This window comes from Beta vulgaris, chromosome 7 (genome assembly GCF_026745355.1).
Source record: "Beta vulgaris subsp. vulgaris cultivar EL10 chromosome 7, EL10.2, whole genome shotgun sequence".
Lineage (NCBI taxonomy): Eukaryota > Viridiplantae > Streptophyta > Magnoliopsida > Caryophyllales > Amaranthaceae > Beta > Beta vulgaris.
The window spans coordinates 1,764,482-1,784,650 of record NC_079208.1 but is presented as its reverse complement, the minus strand read 5'-3'; the positions used below and the strand labels follow the sequence as shown (position 1 = coordinate 1,784,650).

The 20,169-nt window shown below is 35.0% G+C and overlaps 3 protein-coding genes across 4 annotated transcripts; 1 reads left to right on the top strand and 2 right to left on the bottom strand.

Annotated features, from left to right (window-relative positions):
* Nucleotides 1-8,427: 8,427 nt before the first annotated feature.
* Nucleotides 8,428-9,043, bottom strand: LOC125491777 (uncharacterized). The gene has a single exon (XM_048633862.1). The coding sequence runs from the start codon at nucleotides 9,004-9,006 to the stop codon at nucleotides 8,428-8,430; it is 579 nt and encodes a 192-aa protein (XP_048489819.1). The 5' UTR covers nucleotides 9,007-9,043.
* Nucleotides 9,044-11,731: 2,688 nt separating this feature from the next.
* LOC104898223 (hypothetical protein) lies at nucleotides 11,732-16,132 on the top strand. Its single transcript, XM_057396282.1, has 4 exons — nucleotides 11,732-12,067; nucleotides 13,662-13,868; nucleotides 15,431-15,600; nucleotides 15,686-16,132. Exons 1-4 carry the CDS (start codon nucleotides 11,791-11,793, stop codon nucleotides 15,710-15,712), a joined length of 681 nt encoding a protein of 226 aa, XP_057252265.1. The 5' UTR covers nucleotides 11,732-11,790; the 3' UTR covers nucleotides 15,713-16,132.
* Nucleotides 16,133-16,713: 581 nt separating this feature from the next.
* LOC104898222 (CASP-like protein 1E1) lies at nucleotides 16,714-18,790 on the bottom strand. Of its 2 annotated transcripts, none has more exons than XM_048648300.2 (2): nucleotides 18,207-18,790; nucleotides 16,714-17,065 (listed from the first exon to the last, which is right to left on the bottom strand). In XM_048648300.2, exons 1-2 carry the CDS (start codon nucleotides 18,461-18,463, stop codon nucleotides 16,870-16,872), a joined length of 453 nt encoding a protein of 150 aa, XP_048504257.1. In that variant the 5' UTR covers nucleotides 18,464-18,790; the 3' UTR covers nucleotides 16,714-16,869. The 2 variants fall into 2 exon arrangements, with proteins under 2 accessions (XP_048504257.1, XP_010683571.1); XM_010685269.4 differs by having other exon boundaries at nucleotides 16,714-17,212; nucleotides 18,207-18,767.
* Nucleotides 18,791-20,169: the final 1,379 nt, after the last annotated feature.

Sequence of the window (20,169 nt, the reverse complement as noted above, 5' to 3'; positions counted from 1 at the left end):
CGCCGACCACCACCCACGAACGAAGATGCGCAAGTGAAGACGCCCAGATCTAGTCTTCTTTCATTTTTCGCGAACGAAGACGCCCAGATCTAGTCTTCTTTCATTTTTCGCGAACGAAGATGCGCAAGTGAAGTGAGATGCATCTCCTCTATTTTCGTCATTTTCGGCAGGTGTTTTAGTAACATTTAGGGTTTTTTTTTTGTCGAATTTAGCATTTCAATGATAGTTTTCTTTTTATGAGTTCAATTTTATGTAGTTTATAATTTTAGTTAGATCTAGTTCTTTTTTTTTGTAATTTTCGTTCACTTTATATACGTTTTTTCATTTTTTTTTCGTTAGATCTGATTTTTTAGTTGTTTTAAATACATTTTTTTGTTTTTATTGTTTAGTTAGATATGTTTTTTTTTTTTGTAATTTTTGTTTTTTCCATTGTTGAACTGTAAATTTTGGTATATATTTTGTAATTTTGGTATGATAATTTTGTACAATTTTGGTGTGTATATATATATATATTTTTTCTATAGTTGACACTGCTTTATAAAATTGGATGTGGCATTCCCTTTAAAAGGAAAAAAAAATTGGATGTGGCATAGTGCAGACCTGCAGCTTGCAGGTCTGCATTTTTTTTAGACATCAATTCACTAATTCTGATGTGGTTCTAATGTAAAACCGCATCAGATTGTTCCCATAATCTGATGCGATTTTCCTCATAAACCGCATCAGATTATGGTTTCTGATGCGGTTTTGGACCGCATCAGAATTTGTTATAGAGCTGCTGCGACCCCACCTGATGCGGACCAAAGCCGCATCTGAAAGGCTAGTTTTGACCGCATCAGGTGGGGGTTTTTTCCACTAGTGCTTGCTACACAAAATCACCTCATCTGCAAAACATAGGTGGTCAAGCTTAATTCTAACACACCTTGGATGGAATTTGAACTGATCCCTCTCTCCTACTACTTTCAGAGTCCTAATAAGGTACTCCATGCAAACAACAAACAGAAGGGGAGACATATAGGGTCTTCCTATCTCAAACCCCTTTTTCCTCCAAAAAAAATCCACAACACTTACCATTATTCAAAATAGTGAACCTAGGAGAGCTCACACATTCCATTATCAACAGAATTATCTTCTCAGGAAACTTTAGAGCATACAACATATATATCATTCAAGAACCTCCAATCTATAGAGCCACAAGCCTTCTTCATACCCATCTTTATAATGCACCCAGGAGTACAATCTTTCCTACCATAACTCCTCACTGAATCCTGGCAAATCATCACATTGTGAGCAATGAAACTCCCTTAAATGAAGGCTCCTTGATTTTCAGAAATGAGAGAGGAAAGCACATCTTTCAGCGATTCTTTCCTTAAATATAGTGTTATAAGTAATTTTGACGTGAAAGTTTTGATGGGAAAAAGATGATGTTTTAAGTAATTTTGACAGGAAATTTTTTCGTGTGAGTGACACTTGTAGAAAGATGATGTCAGTGATTTATGTTAGATAGATAAATAGTGGCGAAGTCGAGATTTTGAATTTAGGGGTGCACCACTACAGACACATAAAATTGAATTTCGGCCAAAAATCAAACATGCGCGTATGTCGGCTTATTTTATGGTTTTCACATCTCCTACTAGCTAGGCATGAGCATCCTATAACCTATATACACTACAAAAACTATTAATTGTAGAATATGCATGGTTTATAAATCGTGAAAAACTAACCGTAAAAAGTAATGTTCAACGAAGGTGAGTACTATTACAATTTGTATTTTCTTCAATATCTTCATACCAAACATAAAGGACGGAGGGAACTGTGGACTGTACGGGGTTTATTGGGCCAAATCTTGTAGTAAATCCTATGCGTGGGACGCTGCAATTGTGCGTGGGGCACGGTAACCATGCGCGGAACGCAAAAGGATACGTGGAGCGCTAAAGACTTATTCTACGGAATAACTTTTTTGATAATTGGGGGATGCACATGCACCCGCTGGCTCCGCCATTGTAGATAGATTTGTTAAGATCATGATAGTAAAAGACGCTCTCACAAATGGGCTCGACTTAGAAAAAATCTGAGACCAAATTAAGCATTTTCAAATCAAAATGAAATAACTTGACTTTGTAAATACCCATAAAGAAAATCATACCACTTGATTGGAGATTTGCCATAGTCTACTAGTTTAGTAGAAATTGCAAATAGTCTTTTGGTCTTGATTGGAGTAAGATTGCACATATCCCACTTAGCTCTCTAATCACGCTCCACATACCACCACATTATGGACCACATTGATTGAGGTAATATTGCCATATTGGTATTGATTTTGATGTATAATGTGAAATATGTCCAAAGATCCATAAGAGTTACTTTCTCCCTCTCTTTTCTTATACCCTCTTGTTCTCTTCAATATGTTGATTTAGATACTCCTCCAATTGAAACTTTCAGAAATCAGAAAACAAATTTGTGGTGTTTTGAGGGGACCATAACCATAATGATTTTATAATCCGATTTTATATTAATATGCAGCTAAGTCCCAAATCTAACCTTGTGGAATTAATGTTGCTAATTGTAATTAGCAGACGCGTTAAACCCATATCAGGTAAGACGTAGTATGAATTTTGGATGAAAATAGAGTATATGATATTTTAAGGCAGATTATAGTACGTCAAGTAATTGTCAAGAAATGTCCACACTCTCAAAGATACCATTCAAAGGAAACCACCAAGATGATAGAAGGTATCCACATGACCACATTCCACACTGTCCAAAATATAATATTTCTTCTCTTTTCTTGTCACTATCCTGTACTACTTTATCTTATGTTATACTTTTATATGCTTATATCTCCCAAAAAAAATATAAAGGATTTACTTATAATTAGTTAACATAAACTATGCTGGAGTTTTTCGTTTTTTTTTTATGTCAATTAAGAATTTGGACGCATATAATTCTACCAGGGATTAGGGCATGTTTTCTTCGGCATAAAACAGCTGAAATGAACTGAACTGAGCTGAACTGAATTGAATTGAATTGAACTAAACTGAATTGAATTGAATGTAATAAATATATAAATAATATTTAAACAATAATAATATGAATATTAAATAATTATTATAATGATAAGTAATAATAATAAATAATAATAGTGTATTGAATATTATAAATGATAGTTATAAATAATATTAATAATCATAAATTAATAATAATAATAATAATTAATGATAATAATGATAATTAATAATAAACATTTTATATTATTTGTATTAATACTTGATGATGAACATATAATAACAATAATATCTAAGAAGTAAATTAATATTACTATTTTAATAATATAATAATATTTAGTAATAAAAATAATGATTGGGTCGGACCGCGCAAAATTGCATCATAAATCGTTTTAACACGATTTGATTGATTATGGGTTTAAAAGCGTGAGTTTATTTTTGCTTTTGACCTAAACCATGTTCCTCCTAATAATAATAATAGTAATAATAATGAGTAAAGCTATAATAAACAAAATAATATATAGAAATAATAATAATACTAATAATAATAATACTTAATAATAATAATAATACTTAATAATAATGATATAAAAATAAATAATAATAATATTAAGAGTAATTAGTAAAATAAATTAGACCAACATAATAATAATATTTAATAAAATGGTTATAAAAGAATGGAGCTGAACTGGAAATAAATTGGGGAGAACAAACCCTTATCCAAAAATCTAGCTATAAGTAGAGTAGCTCACTAAATTGTATGTTAATCATCTTATTCGTCTTTCTTCGATGTGGGACTTCAACTTATGGATTTTCCTAGTTAACATGATATGTTTCTTCTTACTCTATTTTTATTTTTAACAGGTAATTATAAATCTTTTAGGCTGCCCTCGCACCAGACCCCACTCAAAGCCACATTACAAGCCATACATCCCAACCCTCTCTCCCCTTACATCTCAAGCAAATGTTTGAGGGTAAGATTTGAACCCTAGGCTTTGTCATACAAGACGGAAAAGTTCACCACCTGAGCTGCTGTCACAGGATTTTTTTCGAACTACCCCTTTTACGCAACAAGAGGTTCCCATGATGGCGCCTAGACCCCATCTAGGCCAGCCCTTTAACACTCACGTACTTTGTATATTAGGATTACGTAAATCAGATTGCAAACTATCACCCGAGACTACAAAAGAGGAGGAGCACTTTTATTTCTCGAGAGAGAACTCAATACAAGGCTAAGTGTTTTTAGAATACTCTGTCCAATGACTACAACAAGTTCTCTATTTATAATACAATAGAGTGGCTACAGCTCAGCCACATAAGCAGGTAACCACCCGCTAGCATAGATAACTACCCACTAACTTGTCCTTGATGCTGTGCCTCTTCCAACGTGGGATAACTTCCCACTAACTTGCTGATTGACTCCTTAGTTCAAGGAGAGTGGTGAGGGACGGGGGTGGTTACTCAACCGCCCACTCTTCTCACACACACCAAGTAACCGCCGCGAGTAACTGCTCGCTTAGTGACGTACAAGTATCCGCTACACTTGTCGCCAATGTCCCAAGCCACGGTCATAACTGCCCATGGGTAACCGCTCACCAAGTCGGGAGTAACCGTCCATGACATTGACGCAATCGCTCATCGTCAGATGAAACTACCCGCCATGTCAGCGTAACCGTTTCCGTGGAGTGGGAGTGTGCTCTGTCACCTCCTGATAACCGCTCCCCCTTTCTAGCAGGAGACATGGGACAACGTGGGTGGTTACTATAACCATCCACTACTCAGGGTAACTTCCCTTAACCGCTCCTTAGAATAAGAAACTAATTGTCAGCACTAGGCATACGTCGCCAAGTCACCACGCCCTTTAATAACTGACGGGCGGTTACCATCGTATGATAACCGCTCACTACGATCCCCACGCTAGCCGTAACCTTGGTAACCGCCACCAAGTCACCAAGCTACTTAGTCCATCACAGTTGGGCGGTTACCAACATATGGTAACCGTCTCCCATAATCCCACAACGTGGATATTTGTGTGACTGTCATGCCAAGGATCCCTTGACGCTGGTTTAACGGATGAAACCATCAACACCGTGCGTCGCACTACCACACGATACTTACCGGAACCATCCTCGGGTTTACTCGCACGTTTCACTACGTGTACCCATCTCGGACCTTGTTCCATCTCGTAGGGTACTCAACTTGGACACGCAAGGGTCAAGTATAACTCTCTAGTCGGTTACGACACTCGAGATCTATATACCTTAACCGCCATGGCCTTGTCCAATGTCTAGCACTGCGCCTAGACGTAGTCGGCTCTTAAACAAGTGCCGACAAAAGTGATGGTTACAGCCGCCCATTTCAAAAGAAAAAGGAAATAAGTTAAATATCTTTCAAAAATCCTTAATAGTTCATAATTACAAAATTAAGAAAAGATTAATAAAATTATTCGGTCAGATCGTATCATGTAAAGACCAATTTATAATAAACAATCATGGTTTTGAATTCAATCCCCTCTTCTCCTATCCCTCTCCAACTATATTTCTAAGTTTTCTAATTTTCTTAGCCTCCTCGGCCGAAAATACTGTAATTCCTTCAGAAATTAAACTATTCTTACCCTTTTGGCCTATTACTTCGTTTTAGGGTTATTGTCTTTTATACCTCTTTCTTTTTGTTTTGTTCATTACATTTGTGAGAGTTTTTCTCCCTCACTTTGGTGGTTGCTTCTCATCTTTGTTAGAGTTTTCTTGTTTTCATGGTGTTAATAATTTGGAAGATGATATGCATCCATTAGGTTTAGGTTTTTTCAACAATTCGTCACTACCATATAATTTGATTGTGAAAGTCTCTACTTTTTTTGGGGCCCCACTAAGGATCCTATGGTAAGATGAAGGGTCATGTCAGATCGTAACCTCTCGCATGTTAATCGGTCTGGGTTTGCAGGCAGACATTTTGAGAGTGTAGGGTGTAAGAGGAAACCCTCTCCCAAAAACCCCTAGTAGGGATCCACTTGGGCCCCAACCTTGAGGTTAGAAGGTTTTTTCCTTATTACTAGGTCACTTGGTCTGAAAGTCTCCACTTGAAAAGATACAAAATACACTGCTTGCGTCATGCTTGAACAGTAAAGTTGGAGTTATGCTCGAGTATGCTTAACCGTAATTGTTTTCATTGTGAAAATTGTTGTAATTTACTAAATTTTTTCAGATCTTATTTACCATTATATTTGCCGTATAATTTATTATTTAATGATATTTTTTCTTCCCGTTAAAAAAATCATGGTTTTGAACCCTGATTTGGCTCTCATAGACTCACAAAATACTTTATTGTTGTTTGTTGATATTATACGTTGACCCCTGTAGCTAATTTGAACAAGTAAAATTAAGTAGTAGACAATGGAACATAATCTTAGAAAGTTAGTAATTAACAGGTTATTATATAGGGATAATGAAAGCTAAGAATTGGTTGTAGTGACAATGAACGATGGAATTACTAATTACTTAATTAGTGAGGATTTTCTAAAAGTTGTAAGCAAATTTCCTTTTCCATTGTCTCATATAATTGTACGGAATGAAGTATTTCTATTGCAGGCTTTGCAGTTTCCTGGGTACTACTGTTTTTTCTTTCAAGAAAAAAATATAGTATGTTGAATTAGCTAAGTATTTTTTTTACAAGAAAAAATGAGTTGCGCAAACAAGAGTTTATCTACATCTGATAGAGACCATCTTACAATCTTTTAATGTGTGATATGTTGAACTTTCATAGAAGTCAACTATATGTTTATTAGGGTTTAGACTTTAGATGTAAAGTATAGATCTTAGTTGATTGATTACAGAATCTTGCAAAGTAGTGAGTTATATATGGTCATAAACCCTGGTGTTATCCAGGATTCTTGCCATCTTTTCTCGCCTGCAAAATTATCTGAAATTTTTGAAAATCAAATTCATCATTGGATTCAATTTTTAGGATACATGATTCCCCTCAACAAAAAAAATAAAATAAGTACTTCTACATGATTTGATGTTAATTTCGGTTGGACATACAATAAGAAAAGTTCTGATATGTAATACTAGCTTTCATATGCACGCGATGCGTGCGTTAATTTCAAAATTTGTTATTCTATTAGATACTTCATTCGTACTTTATTTATGGTTAAACTTAAATGTGAAAAATTCAACAGTTAGATGAATTTAGATATATTAATAATGTAAAAAAAATAAAAAGATTGTGAGTTATTGTTAACATTAATTTTTTGTGAATGAATATTGAACAGAAAGAACAAAAATAATGAGTTGGTTTAACTGAATTAAAGAATATCAAAGGTAGTGAATGTTCAGACTTTTCATGTGCACGCTATGTATGCCATCTTTTTTTATAAGGTATAAATATTTTGTCCATTTAATTTTTGATTGAAGTATTTGATGCATATACCATTTTAAACTTGTTTTAAATGGCAAGTTGGAATGAGAATTTTTAAATGATTTGCTTTTAATTTTTTTCATTCCATTAATTAGAATCATTAAGGGTATTTTAGTCACTTCAAAAGAGGACACCGCACCTCCTCCCTTGGCTTATATAATAGAGATAAATATTTTGTCCATTTAATTTTTGATTGAAGTATTTGATGCATATATCATTTTAAACTTGTTTTAAATGGCAAGTTGGAATGAGAATTTTTAAATGATTGTTTAATTTTTTTCATTCCATTAATTAGAATCATTAAGGGTATTTTAGTCACTTCAAAAGAGGACACCACACCTCCTCCCTTGGCTTATATAATAGAGATAGACTCAACTAGTAGATATTAATCTTCCTAACGTCCAATAACTGAAAATACTAGTCTTATATGCATTACGCGATACAACAACAACTAAGCCTTATTCCCAAGGTGATTGGGGTCGGCTAACATGAATCGTGACCAGAGGAGATGGCATCGTCAAGAGTGATAAAAGTTTTTTTTTTTTTTTTTTTGAAAACAAGGTTTACACCAAAAATTTTAGAAAAGGTTTTCAGCAAAAGGTTTTAATACCAAGACAATTGAGAAAAACAAATAAATGCAGTAATCAGACCCCTTCCTCCACATAGATACTACCCCTCCACCTACTTCTATCCAACGTCATGCTCTCCTCAATCCCAAGTAACCTCATATCACTTTCAATTACCCTCAGCCAAGTTATCTTAGGTCTTCCCCTACCCTTTACAATTTGATTACTCCTCCACTCTTCAATTCTTCTCACCGGTGTATCTCCTGATCTCCTTTTCACATGACCAAACCATCTTAACCGATTCTCCCTCATCTTTTCTTCAATGGATGCAACTCCAACTTTTTCCCGGATCACGTCATTTCTTAATCGGTCCTTCCTTGTGTGGCCACACATCCACCGCAACATACGCATCTCCGCCACGTTCATCTTATGAACGTGGCATTGTTTCACCGCCCAACATTCGGTGCCATATAACAAATTAAAGCAGGCCTAATTGCAGTGCGGTAGAACTTTCCCTTCAATCTTTGGGGAATGCCGGAATCACAAAGGAATCCGGTGGCACTTTTCCACTTTAACCAACCCGCGTTAATTCTATGCGCCATGTCTCCATCTAGTTCTCCATCCTTTTGGAGAATGGATCCTAGGTAACGGAAGACGTTCGATCCTTGAACCACTTTGCTATCCAAAGTGACCGCCCCCGCCTCGCTGCTTGTAACCCCACTGAACTTGCACTCCATATACTCCGTCTTACTTCTGCTCAATCTAAAACCACGGGCTTCTAATGTATGCCTCCACAATTCCAACTTACTCTCAACACCTTCCTTTGTCTCATCAATCAACACAATATCATCCGCAAACATCATACACCATGGTATATCATCTTGAACTGACCTCGTTATTTCGTCCATGACTAGAGCAAAGAGAAAGGGACTAAGTGCAGAACCTTGATGCACTCCGATCGTAATAGGAAACTCTTCTGTCCTCCCCACCGTAGTCCGCACACTCGTAGTTGCCCCCTCATACATATCCTTGATGATATCTATATATTTCAGTGGAACACCTTTATTTCCTTGAGTTATATATGCATTACGCGATGTGTGCGTTAATTTCAAAACTTGTTATTATATACTCCATCCGTATTATATTTATGATTACTCCTAAAATGTGAATGATCAATTGTTAGATGAATTTAGATATATTAATTCATTAATGTAAAAAACTAACAAAGGTTGTAAGTGAGTTTTTTAATATTATTTTTTTGTTAAACGAATCTATATATATTAGTTCTTACGATTTACTGAACATAGAACATTACACATACTTTTATGTTCAATAATAAATTGCATACCTGATTAACAGTAAAGTATCCGCAAGAATGTCGTATTTGAGAATGTCGTGAAACTCCAATCTATGAAGAAATCTAATTTTTTTGGTTTGGAATTTGTTTTTGTAATTGTGTTTGTGTTATGGAAAACTATAATTTGAGTTGCCTTTGTAATGAGAATGTCGTGCATTTTTTTGTTATTGTGTTTGGTAAGTTCTTGATTATGAATCATTTTTATCGGCAAGTTTATGTAATTGAGCTTTTTATATGAATTGATTGGTTTAATAAAGATTTGACTGTTTTTTTTTTTACAAGTTTATGTGTGGAAGTTTCTAATATTTCTGTTGTGGAGGGGCAATTAAGTAAATTTCAAGGAGGATATCATTGCTCCTCCCTTGACTTATATAATAGAGATATATGGATATTGGATATCCAATAACCTTTCTCTTCTCCAAAAATATATCATACAATTAGGTGTTACCTGAATATGATATAGTGGAGGCTATTTTTTCCTCATTGTTCATTTGAAATAATCCAAATGAGCAAAATGTATTAAAAATAAAAGGTCCAAATAAGCAAATGAACAAAAACTAGTTTTGGGTGTGCCATACATGCACATGATACGTTCGAGTATATGATGAATAGGTTCGCTCTATGAATGATATTAATTACATTTTTCATATTCCTTTTCAATACCACGCCCAAGGAAAGTCCCGAATCTACCGAATACTAATTTCTTTTCTTTCTTTTTTAAATTTGTATAGCAGTGAAATGAACATCTATATTGCACATGTAGCACTTTCTTTCAGGTATATTATTAGAATTGACAGTCTAATTTTAATATAAAATTAGACAAACTCAAGCCTACATTCTTTTAACAAGCCTGTTCCATCTCGACTTAACTCAACACTATCCATAGACATCTCGCGCTAACCTAGTCGCCCCTTCTCTTCTCCTTCTTTTGTTTCCCTTTGAATCTCGAATTTCAACAAAGAATAATTATTATAAAGTAACTCGACAGCCTTACCAAATGAATTAAATTAGTCATTAAATGAATTTAAAGAATGTGATTACTGAATGGGTTAAATTGGTCACTAAATAGATTAAACAAGTCACTAAATTTAGAAAGATGGTCCATCACTTCTTAACATTAGGCTTGGGTCGTTGCCTGATTGTAGACTAAAGTCTAAGTGTAGGCGGTCTTTTACAAGATCAACTGTGGAAATCATTATGATATGCTGATAATGAGTAATAATATATGTAAAATATGTATACGATATATTACCTCTATATCTTTTTCATCTATAAAGTTTGACATTCATACTTTTCAACGCAAAACTTTCACTATTATTATTTTTAATCATCAATTAGTACAAATTATGAAGAAGTTGATACTTTAAAAGTATATGTTGAGACGCATCTAACAATATCCCACTTGACTATGTTTAATCTGCACAAACAATGGTCAAAATGAAATTTGTGAGTAATGCTACGGGGTGGGGGGAGGGCGGCTACAAGGGTAGGGGGAGGGTAGAATCTAGGGGGATGTGGTGGTTGGGTAGTTAGGGTTAGGGTGTAGGGTGGGATATATAGAGGTGTTAGAGGATTAGGAGTTAGGGTTTTGGGGTTAGTATTCGAGTGGTTAATTAATTAACCCTAATGACTAACGGAAACATGACACAGTTAGTCATTAAAGACATTTTGTACATTTTACCCCCAAAGTAAGGGTCTGGTGCTTATTTTAGAAAAACCATAGGGTTATCTAGTGAAGATACTGTATTTTTTAAGGATCGAGGGGGGGGAGATAGACTTGTTTACTAGACAATGAGCATATAGATTAAATTTACTTTTTAGTATTAGTATAGTCTTTTGTATTTAGTACGGTAAGGGCTTTGGTAGGAATAACGAGTCAGATCGGATAGGATTTTACAAACTCCATATATGACCCACCTTTACTTGGACTTGAATTCTTTAAACAAATTGTATTCATTACAGCGATACATATCCGATCCAATCAAATTGTCGAAGTTAAATTTTCTTTAATGGAAGAAGAGAATGAATTGAGGAAAGAGAGCTAATCAAGTCTTGCTCGTCCTAAAAATTTCTCAGGTTCGGACAAAAACATCCGACCAAGTTCAGGCTAGGCACGACACCACAACTTGGCCTGAATTTCGGGTATGGTTATATAACCTAATATGTAGTGTTTAGCCTAAATCAGTCTTAACCTTGAGAAAAACCCGACTACACCAATCCGACCTATTTAAGTTAGGGCAAAAATATCGGCCATCAAATTAGACCACCATTTAGACAAAAGTCCGATCCAATCTGGTTCGGCCCATGATCACCTTAGTTGTTATGGCCTTGTTTCGTCCACGTCGTCCAGTTATTAGCCCGATGATTTTTTTGCTGTTTCCTCATCATATTTCGCTGCATATGTTTGTATTTCTTTACCCTTCAAATAAAATTTAACATATAAAGAAGCAAGATGACAGTTTTGTTACCTGCTTCACTCTTCAGCTGCCATTTCTGCAATCTTCCTTCTGTTAAGTATTCATTTTCACAGAAAACTTCTTTCAGTTCTGTTCCATTAAAGGGTTGTTTCAGAATCCATGGAAGCTCAGATAAGCTCGACACACCCACAACTATGGATGAAAATGTTGAAGAAGATTTGCAAGTTACAAGATTAGAAGAGAGAGAAAATGAAATTAGGGTATCTTCTTCAACTGCTGCTCCTGCAATGGAGAAAGACCTTAAAAAGGCAGGTTCTGGTTTCTTTTTCTTTACCCCAATTTTGAATTTTCTTGTTAGTTTTTGTAATAAATGATTTTCATTCATTTTCTTATAATTAAAACATAATATGTGAACTTAGTGAATTTGGGTATTTGTAGTTCGTTGATAAAAGATTTTTTTTTTTAATGCTACTATTGAATGAGATTGTTTGAGTGAGGGTGTTGTTAGATTAGACTCATTGCAAAAAGTTTGAGGTGGGTTATTGATATTGAATTTAATACTGAAACTGAGTATGACTAGATTGGAGTGTGGTGGATGTTATTGCAAGGTGGGGAAGAATTAGATGGAAAATTTTAGTTCACACTTCATAATATGTTGGTTATAGATTAGGCAATCCCTAGATGGTGCACACGTCCGTATGATGAGGAAGGTGCACACATGTACATGGCTAAGAGACCAAATGTACATGAATAACAAGTCATATTAACACAAGTACATGGCTAACAAGCCAAATAAAGATATGTACATCTTTGTTAGTATATTTTATTGGTATTAGTCTTTATGTTCATAACCTAGTGCTTGATGTTCCTCGTGTGCATCTTCCTCACCATATGGACGTGTGCACCTACTAATTTGCATAGATTAGGAGAAGGGTGATAAAAACATTGTGGCTTCTCGCAGTGGCATAATTACTTGACTTGCCTGGATCATGTACAAGGTTGTGACAATTTTGTAGGCGAAGCCGTGATAGATCCGTGTAGTTAGAGTTTAGAAGGAGATAAAAGAAAAAGGTTTCAATGGCACTGGTATTAGTGTTTAGGGAGAAGACGATTTGAAACACGTGTTGAAGAGATATAAGCAAGAGGATATAGGTGAAATCAGATTGGGTGGAGGTGTTTGCTGCCGATGGAACTTTAGATATTTAGGAAATTTGAGGAATTTACAATGGCCTTTTTGTAAGCTTTGGATAGAGATATGGGAACCTCTATTTGGTGTTCCTAACAAATGTAGATGAAACTTCCAGATAGATGTGTTGCTTTGATATTTTTTGAAAGATTGGGGGATAATGATGGGATTCTCTTGCAAGTTTGGAGACGCTTTGTGGCAGAACAACTTCAAGTAATGGGGTGAGGAAAGTTACCATGTCGACTGGTTCCCGTCCAGGCATCTATGCTCTTTTTCGCCTTGCTACTAGAGTCATTGAGGCATAATGGCAATGGGACTGCTGATGATAATGGTTTTGACTGATCTTGGAAACTCACCTTGCTCTTTGTTTGATTGAGAATATCATGATGGGTGAGACAAGTCATTGAGGTTAAGCTATTTGTTTCTAGTATTCTAACATGTTGCATAGAGCTGTTTATAGGACGAGGCTCTAGTATATACCTTTGTTTTCTTCCTCCTGTCTGCCACTAAAGAGATAGTGTTGAAGACTCTTCTCTGTTCTTCGGTTTTTCGTTGTTTGTTATTGATAGCTCCGTAGAGGTAGATAAAGAAAGGTTGATTGTAACTGCTGATATTTTTATATCATCTCTTTGTCAGACAGACACACAATTGCCCCGTCTTGTGTGTATTTACTGTGCTGTAAAAGTCTTGTCATGATGATGTATTCCGTGAATCAGGTAGTTAATAAGGCAGCTGCAACCTTTGCTCCAAGGGCTTCCACGGCTTCCAAAAATCCTGCTGTACCAGGAAGTACTTTATACACAGTCTTTGAAGTTCAGGCATATGCTTCTATGCTGTTGGGTGGAGTTCTCTCCTTCAATCTTGTATTTCCGTCGAATGAGCCAGACATATGGCGATTAATGGGCATGTGGTCCATTTGGATGTTCAGTAAGTCATGTCTCCACTATGATAAATTAGTAATGCACTTCTTTTGTCGTATATCATGGTTGTCATAAGCACAATCTACAATTTTTTTTTTATTTGATAGGAAAGGAACACTATTGTTGATGAAACACCAAACAAGACTGACAATAATCTACCCCAACATAAAAACAGATTTAAAGTGACAAATTTCAACTCCTGTTTCTTTAATGGCTCCATACCGTGGGAAAATCTTGACCATGTTTATCATTGATGTTCTCATATAGGGAGAGATGGCAATCTCTATCATTGAGAACAGAATACTCCCACATGGAGAGACATGATTAACATGGATCAAAACTAAGTAAAACTAGTGAAGAAAAATTCAAATTAAAATTAAAACGATTACAACGCTAACCTTCGTAACTAAACTAGGGTTTAATGAAGGGGAGAGGAAGCAAACAGAGAAGAGAGATAGATACCAATGAAGTAGAATAACCTTTGGCATATACAGGTTTATTTAGTAGTCAAGTAATTAGTGCTCTGTACATGATAGCAACAAGCAAACAGATATTGGACTTAAGAACTTGTTTGGCCTGTGATTTTACATCCTTCTATCTGTTGTATCAAGTTTCGAGAACTTGATAGCTTTTAAAAAATGAAAATGAGAAGAAAACTTACATTAGCCAATTATGCCAATTTTGATTTTGGTTTCCATTGAGTAGCTTACTTTAAAGTAGTAGTGTTTTTAAATTTTTATTCTACTCTTTCATGAGACTTATTTTTGGTCCTTGTGGAAAAAATGAAATCAGACTGGAGTTAGACTAATTGAAGCTTAGTATTTGGCAGCGACAAAACTTGCAAAAAAAAAGTTTTAGGAGGACCAAGGTCTGAACCGATGAACTAAAACATTGCAGTAAGGATTTAATGACTGCCGAATTCAAATTGCAACTTGCTACTCTTTATATGTGTATATTTCATGTGTTTCAAAGGAGGGAATGAGTTTTGTGGTTTGGGAGGGGGAACCATTAATTGTAAGGTCTACACATTCTTGGTTCAGCTGAAAATCACTCTTCACTTCAGAATCAAGTTTCTTTGTCCATGTTTTTTGTGCTTGTAATGACTTTTGTGTGGTTCCTTTTGCTTGACTTGATGGCTCTGACTTTTTAGCTCTTTGTTGATGATCTCTCTATGTTATATAGACTCTTCAGTTCACCTTAAGTGCTCATGTGAAATCTTCAAACCTCGACATGGGTTTGAACACTTTACATTGAATTTAAAACAAAGAACATGGACATTTTAGTTCTACATTCAAGTTTGATACTTGGACACGTATTTGTTTCTGACACGAGTACCCGAGTGAGTAACAAAGGACCCCTCTATCCTATGGATCTTACATGCTATCCTAATTCTTAGCCTGATCTCGTGTTGTTGATATAAACATGGATACACTCATGCAATTTTTAGTTAGGAAGTGAGGTAGTCCATAAGGGCAAAAATTTACATATAATGAAAACTTCAGTCTACTGTTATGATTAAAACTGCAAATGAGATTATCAAATTTTTGATTATCCTTTTCCCTGGTGCAGCAATTCCTTCACTTCGAGCACGAGACTGTTCAAGCAAAGAAAAAGAAGCACTCAACTATCTCTTTCTCCTTGTTCCATTGCTTAATGTGATAATCCCGTTCTTCTGGAAGTCCTTCGCTGTTGTATGGTCTGCAGATACTGTTGCCTTCTTTCTGATGTATGCTTGGAAGGTATGGCTCCGTCTCGTACCCATCTATTTCTTCAGTTATCAAATTACCATATCATCACCTATTGATACACTATTCTGCTTTACAGTTAGGGTGGTTGCAGAAAACAGAGTAAGGTTGCCATTGGGGTTTGTCTTGCAGAATGTTTCTTCAGTTGGCTTTTTATTTTGATCTGAATTGTACACAAAATGTACATCCCTTTGGGTGTTGGTAAATTTTAGAGAATACACAAGGCGAAGTTCACAATAGAAATAGCCTTATGATGCATCATAGAAACATGTAAATTCCTGTATGTGGTTCGAGTAGTACGTCACATCACTTGCAACTTGAGTATCAAATACTGATAGCCATTGAAATGTCTCTGTGTCGTACTTCGTCGAGAAGTAATAGTCGCGTATACTGTTTTAGGGTATCTATAAGATGTCTCATTCTTAGTGTAGTGAATGGTTTATTGGTTTACTATCACTTCTGAAAAGGGTCCTTGTATAAAATCATGTTACACATCTTGGATGAGCGAATCCATCCTTTTCTTGTAGATGGTTTGATGTTTGGATCCAAATTCTCTGTGTGTCCATTACACACCCAGGTTCCCTGGTGTAAATTTAGTATTTACACTGGTTTACATTCTCCTCTAACATGCTGTGATATGATATCTCAGATATATAAAGAATATGTAAACTCCTTTTGTACTATATGTAAATATTTGTACCAAGAATGTCTTGGCTTAGTGGTTAAGATTGAGGTGCACAGGTTTGAATCCCCACCTTTCCTCGACGCCTAAAAGCGTTGTTCATTTTTCCATCACTATTCTGCGTCACGAGCACACGTGCATTGCACATATATTTACTCTAAATTTATATTAACCTTCGTTTCTAAATAAGTACAAGAGTTTGACTTTACGCTTGCCAATGCGCAATTTTGACTATTAATATCTCTAATTGTGTATTTGTAGAAGTTATAAAAAGTTGATATTATTAAAATATTCATCGAAACAAATCTAAAAACAATTTGTATGATCATTTTTGCTTTTAGTTATTACTAAAATTATATGGTCAAAATAAAGTGTGTGAATAGCGCAAAAGTCAAAGAGTTTCACTCATTAAGAAACAAAGGAAGTATAAGACAAATTCACAAAAGTCGCCCATACAAGTAAAGTGAATAATAATGTTGGATGAACAAGAAAATCTACACATTACATTGATAAATCCAAGAAGATGAAAACATACATTAGAAATTAAATCTTATACAAAGCAAAAGCAAATTAAGTCTCTCTTAATAAGTTCTCTTTTGAAGCTTTGAAGCTGCGAGAATTATCAGCAAGAGAAATGCAATTGCTGCCAATAAAGAAAGAGCAACAGAAGCCATTACTTGGTGGCAAAATCTACCAAACACATCACAAACTTTGTGCCACTGTAGATGTGAGTTCCCTTTAATACCTATTAATCCAATACCAGTTGCTGCTCCAATGCTGGAAAACAACAATGCTACCATCATCAAATCCGCAACAATGATCATCAAACGTGAAACAATTTTCCCACCTCCATTACTTATAAATGTAAGAGCTAGTGACACGGCCGCGAATGCACAAGCAATGGCATTACCCACCACGAAGTACCTATTGACAGTCAGTGGCGAATCCAAGAAATTCAAAGTTTTAACGTCAGTATTACAATAATGCTGGTCTTGATATATTATGTAGAATCGAACGTTAACCCTTAACAATAACATGTTTAAATAGATTTCTAATATGGTAGTGTTAGTTTAGAAATTTATCACAAAATCGGTGTGTTGACTAATGCTATTAATGTCTGGTTATTACGTAATTTTCACACTTTTATATTTTTATATGCAATCCTAATATATTATTAGAAGTAGAAGTTGGATGAACAAGCCATCAAACAATTATAGAGTCAAAGCTATTGAAGAGTACACATCAATAATAATAATTGTGCACTTAGTAGTTTCACATAAATGTTGCCAACCACCCCTTCACAAATATAATATATCTATTATCATTGTTGCATTATCAATTTGTTATTGTCCTTCTCCCCTCATTATCCCTTTCTTTAAGCAAAGGTTGATTAGATAATCTAATACATATATGAACCATTATCCCTCCTTCTCCAAAGCTTTTGGTGAAAGCTTTTGGTGATAATATCTATTAGGCTTCGATTTATTATTGAACGTATTTGAAATTATATGAACTTATTTAAACTAATCTAAATTTATTAAAATTTATTTTATGAGGTGTTATGTTTAATTAAAACCTCATCAAGATTTATTGAAACTAATCTTGACCTATTTAAACGTAATTTTTCCTAAAATGAGTCAAAATGAGTTCAAAGATACAAATCCTAATCAAACAATTCTTCTGTTTAAAATCAATCATTATCAGTCAAAACATGACACCTACTAAGCTACTAGCTAGTGATGACCAAACTATCTATACGTACAACAAACACCTTTAAGTTTATCATATGAAAATATAACATTGTAGGGTTATGTGCATAGGTAAAATATTCATGCAAGATCATCAACATTCATGTAAGTATATGCAAACCAAAATTAAGAGATTTTAAGATAGGAAACTAGGGTAAAGAAGTGCTTACACATAAGCAGAGGCATAGTGGTATTTAGCAATAACAGGCACATTGATAGCTGGAAGATCAGGAGTAATTGTAACAGAAACCAATTTAGTTTGTTTATCCAACCCTAACAAAATGGCAGCTGTTAAAGTTAGCACCATGGCCAAAACCCTTAACACCACCTCCGGCCACCCAAACCGTGTCGCGACACCGCCATCTTTTCTTTCTTTGCTTGTTTTCTCCATTCCAGTATTCAATCCTTCATTTTTTGATATCTCCATTATACTAGCTAGCTACAAATTTAACAACTTGAAGAAATACGTACGTGCCAAGTTTTTTCTCTAATGAGTTGCATAATGTATACAAAAGAAGTTGTAACGTCGTTATATTATATAGTTAGATATGTAGGACTGTAGTGGGGAAGTCGAAGCTTAGTTGGCTGGACTGTCAGTGTGGCAGTTGGAAAAATTGAATTGGGAAAATAACAGATCAACTGTTTTTATGTTTGCATTAAATTGGAAAGACATGGAAACCAAGCATTATATGTTAGACAACAATAATATGTAGACACTTGGTGATATACACTCTATAGAGTAAATAGTGGAGGGAATGGAAGGGTGTTTGAATTTTGTGGAGGGGTCGAGTGCATTTTATGGTATGGGTTCTATGCTAAAAAACAATTTATGGTGCACTATATATATATATATTATAATATAATATAAATATATATTATATATATTATATATATATATATATATATATATATATATATTATATATATATATGAAAGATAACTGGTTCTAAAATCAACCCCTGCTATACTACTGGCCTGTAGGTCACACCAGTTGAGTTACCATATAGGGCATGTTCTCTTCGGCATAAAACAACTGAACTGAACTGATCTGAACTGAACTGATCAACTGAACTGAACTAAACTGAATGACTCTAAACTAAACTGAACTGAACTGAACTGAATGAATAGTGATATGTGAGAGTAAAAGTATTGTTAAGAGCTGAACTGAACTGAACTGGTCTGAAGTGAACTGAACTGAACCGAACTGAAAAACTGATCTGAACTGAACTGAATTGAACTAAAATCAAACGTCAATTGATAGAGTTAATTTTTATATTCATTTAATATTTCCATTATCGAATGCACTAGTAGTAAAATTTTAGATGAATATTAAAAGTTTCATTAGTTGTAATGATTGCAAAGTTTTATAGGTTATTCAAAGTTGTAATCAGCTTCTTCTATTGATTGTAGATAGGGATGGCAATCCAATCCGAATCAGACCCTAGTCCGCTCCGATCCGAAGGAAAAAATCCGAGTTGACTCCGACAAAAAAGTAATCCGACTCCGACTCCGTTTAAAAAATCCGACTCCGAGTTGGAGAAGGGTCGGAGTCGGATCTCATAAAATAATCCGACATCCGAATCCGACTCCGACTTTGAGTCAATCAATCCTTTTTTCTTATTTATGTAATGTATTATTTATGTATATCTGACTTCGACTTTCAGCCAGTTGTATTATATAGGATTTTCCCACAGAAAAAATGATTAAAAAATTGGAAGAAAAAATAAGTCGGATCAGGTTCGGAGTCGGATGTTCGGATTTTAAGTCGGGTCGAATCTCGGAGTCGGATGTTCGGATTTTAGGTCGAGTCGGATCTCGGAGTCGGAGTCGGACTCAGATTTAAAATCCGACTTTCTGTAGGGTCGGAGTCGAATTATGCATAATCCGGTCCAAGTCCGACCCGTTACCATTCCTAATTGTAGATCAACATACAATAATTGTTAAGAAAAATACCGTCTTTTACAAGAATTTGTGTTTAGATTTTATCATCTCTATTCCTACCTTGAATGGTAATAATCCGAACATGACAAATTTGTCATTTGCTAATCCTTGTCCCACCTTCATAAAAATTGTTACCAACTTACCAGCAAAGCAACAACTGTTGAATGCTTATATCGAATCTTTAAGGTCCGG